This window comes from Pseudophryne corroboree, chromosome 6, assembly GCF_028390025.1.
Source record: "Pseudophryne corroboree isolate aPseCor3 chromosome 6, aPseCor3.hap2, whole genome shotgun sequence".
Lineage (NCBI taxonomy): Eukaryota > Metazoa > Chordata > Amphibia > Anura > Myobatrachidae > Pseudophryne > Pseudophryne corroboree.
The window spans coordinates 16,203,262-16,208,308 of record NC_086449.1 but is presented as its reverse complement, the minus strand read 5'-3'; the positions used below and the strand labels follow the sequence as shown (position 1 = coordinate 16,208,308).

At 36.0% G+C, this 5,047-nt stretch overlaps 1 protein-coding gene across 1 annotated transcript; it reads left to right on the top strand.

Moving 5' to 3' along the window:
* The first annotated feature begins 1,992 nt into the window (after nt 1-1,992).
* On the top strand, nt 1,993-2,811 carry LOC134934767 (olfactory receptor 11A1-like). The gene has a single exon (XM_063930131.1). It carries the CDS (start codon nt 1,993-1,995, stop codon nt 2,809-2,811), a length of 819 nt encoding a protein of 272 aa, XP_063786201.1.
* The last annotated feature ends 2,236 nt before the right edge of the window (nt 2,812-5,047 follow it).

Sequence of the window (5,047 nt, the reverse complement as noted above, 5' to 3'; positions counted from 1 at the left end):
AAGAGCGGAGAAGTGAGCCAGTGGAGAAGTTGCCCCATCAACCAATCTTCAGCTCTATATAATTCTATAGTATGCAAATTATAGATATTACTTCAGTGCTGATTGGTTGATATGGGCAAATTCTCCACTGGCTCACTTATTTGCTCTTATCACTGCTTAGTAAATGTCCCCCATAGTGTCCATATTTCTATCTATGGGGCAGATTCAATTAGCCACAACTTCATTGTGTGATGTCCTGCATTTATAATCTAAACATATTATATGTTAATTTTGCAAATAAATAAATTGTACAAGTTGAAACTTTAATGTGTGGATATCACTCTAATATCATGCTCTAATTCTGCAGTGTGTGATCTATGTAAAGTGCAAGAAAGAGTACGGTAATCATTCTAAGTAAAAAAAGTGTATAATGAGACTGTAGATATCATTAGGAACAGTGTACAGTAAGCAAAGCATAGGAGGCTATTGTAAGATATTGCAGTGCTGAATTTATAGCCAGCAGGTGTATTTCAGCAGATTAAACAAAAATATTTTGGGGTTACAATTAGATGTACATCATCTATTGTGATTTATAAGTGAGTTAATAAACTCTTGCATTTCCCATCCAGAAGGTCAAAAACATAATTAGAACATATAGACATACCCCCATTATTACACCCATCTCACTGCCTTTTAGAAAATTGCATAAAAAATGAGGTGACATTATTACTGTAGCTATATATTACTGTTGAAACACCTTTAGATACATCATTAGTCATCAGCACAGGTGCTCCCTCTGAAACCCACATTAACTTAACTTAAAATAGTTTTCTAACTGAATAACAACAATTTATGGCCATGAGTTTTTGGCATGTTAAAATGTTGTGCGACCTAGTTTGTTGCCAATTGAAGTTATGGATAAACTGTTGTTGGAGATATTGAAGTAAAACTCCATGTTACATTTAAATAGAAACCATTATGATAATGTCATTGTAAATGTAATAAACCATTCCTTTTTTGTAGGAAATATTCGCTACTGGCTCACTTCTGCTTCTGTCACATTTTATGCTGTCAAAAACTTTTGCCATTGAAGAAAAAGGTCATTTATAGTATACTGTACAAGGGAGGAGGGTAACACTGCACATACACAGACATCTAACGTTTATGAAGAAAAGGTCAGCATCCTATTGCGATTTAATGATCTTATTCTAAATCTGTTGTGTGTTGTCTTAGATCCTGATTCTGAGATGATATGAAAGCCTGATGGTTTATGTACATCACCAATGGTGTAGCAGCTGTACATATGCAAGACCCGTTCTTTCCCCAAGCACAGAGTTCTTGAAAAAGCCATGATATCCTTGAATTAAATAATTTTAGTATGCAAGAATTGTAGAATGGCAGAACTTCATAAACCCTTAATGCCTTGTAAGGAAAATTTCAACAGTTGATTCACTTGATTATCTGTGTGACCATGATCAATACTACAGTTTAATTGTGAGAATCATATCAAGGGGAAAACTATTACATTATTTAAATCATCAGATAATTTATATCTAATATATGAGGTAAGGCAAAATTTACATAATCTGGAATTGGAATATTTCATGTTGGTGATTATTATTAATATACTGTAATACATAAATGTAATATTTGAAAATATGTATAATTGTCCTTTAAACCCCTCGTTTTACAGAGAACATACAGTAACTTTAATTCTATGTGGTGTTTGAAAGATCTCCTCATGTTTCCTTGTGTTTTCTCCTTGCGCTGTATTCTTTCCGCAGCCCCAAAACCTTTGCATGGTATATACTGTAGTTGTGAGGTATTTGTCCTCTGACAAAATTGACTTTTAGAATGGGATCATTACCCAAAATATATGTTGTAACATTATGGTGGAGACATAATCCTTGATATATGGTCATAGCTTACTGATCGGTTGAAAGATAATAAATCAAGTTAACTTTCTTGCAGGATACAAGTTGCGCTCAGTGACATCTACTCTATCCCCTCAGAATGTGTGAGGACAACCAGACTGAAGTCACAGTATTTCTACTTCTTGGATTTAAAGGTCTTTATTCATACAAAGTTCTATTCTTCATCCTGTTCCTCTTCTCCTACATTGTGGTGCTCAATGGGAACCTAATCCTCATTATTTTGGTGTCGATAAGTGAACGCCTCAAAATTCCAATGTTCATCTTCCTTAAACAACTAGCAGTCGCTGATATCCTAATAACCACAATCATTATGCCAATGATGTTGGATATCATATTAAAGGATACAAAAGAAGTGTCTGTCACAGGTTGTCTCATACAGATTTACTTTTTTAACATTTTTGGATTTGTGCAGTGTATTATTATTGCTATAATGTCTTATGATAGATATTTGGCCATTTGCAATCCGATGCGTTACAATGCCATAATGTCACCCGATGTTTGCATGAAAATGATTGCTGCTTCTTGGTTATTGGTCTTTATCGTATCAGGTGAAATTATTTTGGTTTGCCAGTTACAATTCTGTGGTCTAAACTACATTGACCATTTCTTCTGTGATTTTGGCCCGCTTGTAGAATTATCCACATCAGATACTTCATTGTTGTTACTGGTTGATTTCGTCTTGTGTTTTGTTTTTATTTTTATTCCTTTTTCAGTAATCATCATAACCTATATAATAATTTTATACGCCATACTAAAGATTTCTCTCAACAGTGGAAGGAAAAAAGCCTTCTCCACATGCAGCTCCCACCTAGCTACTGTATGCTTATATTATGGAACCCTAATGACAGTTTACATGGGGTCATCAGACGACAGCTCACATAGCAAAAATAAGTTCTGAACACTATTATATTTCGTGGTGACACCCTTGATGAATCCCATTATCTACAGCTTCAGAAACCGTGAGATTAGGCAGACTCTGCAAAAGTTTTTAAATATTCAAACAAAATGAAACTATATATAGATAGATATGTAAAAATGGCAATAGTTAGTAAATATTCTACTGGTACTCATTTTTGAAAGCTGTTTTAAAGACAGTTGTACACATAAACAACTATGACACAGTCGTATTATACGTAATACATTGCATGGAATGTGATTTGGACATGTTGTATTCACCTGTTAAGGTTTAGAAAAACCTGTATTTGTAATGTCTTATATCATTGATAAAGTAACAGTACTATTTACAGTATACTGACAATGAACCTTCCCTTTTCCTTTCTCTTTCCCTTCTCTTTTTCCTTTTCTTTTCCCATTCCCTTCCATTTCCCTTCTCTTTACCTTAATTTTCTCGCCAAATTACTCAACAAATCCACAAACTACTTTAAATAGTGAGGGAGGGAGAAATTTCAGTAGCAAGAGACATACAGTAATAAAATCTGATTCCCCCTTACATGAGCAATCAAAAACACATCCACACCTAAACCAGATGACACTATTGGTTATCTTCAGAACCACACTATAAACAGTAAGGAAAACTTAAAGGAACCAACACCTGTAGAACATAAGTTCTCACTCACTAAAGCCTCTGGATTTAAAGGCCATCAGGCTTACTGGAACAGCCTTCGATTACTCGTTAAAGTGAAAGAAAATATTTTTTGAGAATTCAATATATTTTTTAATCCATATGTCTTTATTACATGTTTGTGGGAATAATAATACAAATACGCAGCTAATTAAATGTGTAGGAAACCCGCTAGAATTATTTGAATTCAGTTGAGGAACTTGACAGCAAACTAGACACACAGGGCATTATTTGATTTGCTGACATTATATGAGTGTATCACCTACCCACTTGAAAGTATTTGTTGGAAAGCATCCTGCTGCTCTGTAATAAATATGCACTAAAAGTGATGCTTTGTAAGGAGTTAACTAAAACATAAATACTTTGATCTGCTATAAGTAGACGTAATGATAATGGTTGATTTCGATGATGATGATGATGATAATCTTCCTCCTCATCATCATCTTTGTAGTCACCAAGCTATATCCAACTACCCAAAGTCATTAACCATGGGTAAATGCGTCACCATTGGCTATCCTATTGTCCCAAAAAGTTCAGTTTTTCACTCCCAATTAATTTTCACATAGAATTGGATACCCACATAATCAGGTATTTTTCCTAGTTTTAAAAAAAAGTGAATAAATAAAAAAGTGCCTCCAAAACAATTGCAAGGACCAATACTTATATCCCATTCATTTTTTTGCAAGGGAAGAAAAATTGCAAAATACCCCAGGATATGCAGGCTTACTGATCATACTTAGGAGGGGGCCTGTGGCACAATATGCCTCTGTCATAGTGGGAAACAGTCTCATCTTGGTCAGCAAATGGCTCACTTCAATAGTTAATCAGAACTGTACAATGGCCCTCATTCCGAGTTGATCGGTCGCAAGGCGAATTTAGCAGAGTTACACACGCTAAGCCTACGCCTACTGGGAGTGTATCTTAGCATCTTAAAATTGCGACCGAAGTATTCGCAATATTGCGATCACAAACTACTTAGCAGTTTTAGAGTAGCTCCACACTTACTCTGCCTGTGCGATCAGTTCAGTGCTTGTCGTTCCTGGTTTGACGTCACAAACACACCCAGCGTTCGCTCAGACACTCCCCCGTTTCTCCGGCCACTCCTGCGTTTTTTCCGGAAACGGTAGCGTTTTTATCCACATGCCCCTAAAACGCCGTGTTTCCGCCCAGTAACACCCATTTCCTGTCAATCACACTACGATCGCCGGAGCGATGAAAAAGCCGTGAGTAAAAATACTATCTTCATTGTTAAATTACTTGGCGCAGTCGCAGTGCGAATATTGCGCATGCGTACTTAGCGGATTTTCATTGCGATGCGATGAAAAAGAACGAGCGAACGACTTGGAATGAGGGCCAATATACAGTATGTAAGGCTCCTAGGAAAATATGGCCTCTTCCTGAATAGCGTAAATTTAATGTACTGTACTGTGTGTGCAATTCAAAGTATGTGCATCACTATCTAAAATCAAGTTCAAATATATTATGCTCAAGGTCAGTGACCGCATCTTGACCCTCATTCCGAGTTGTTCGCTCGCAAGCTGCTTTTAGCAGC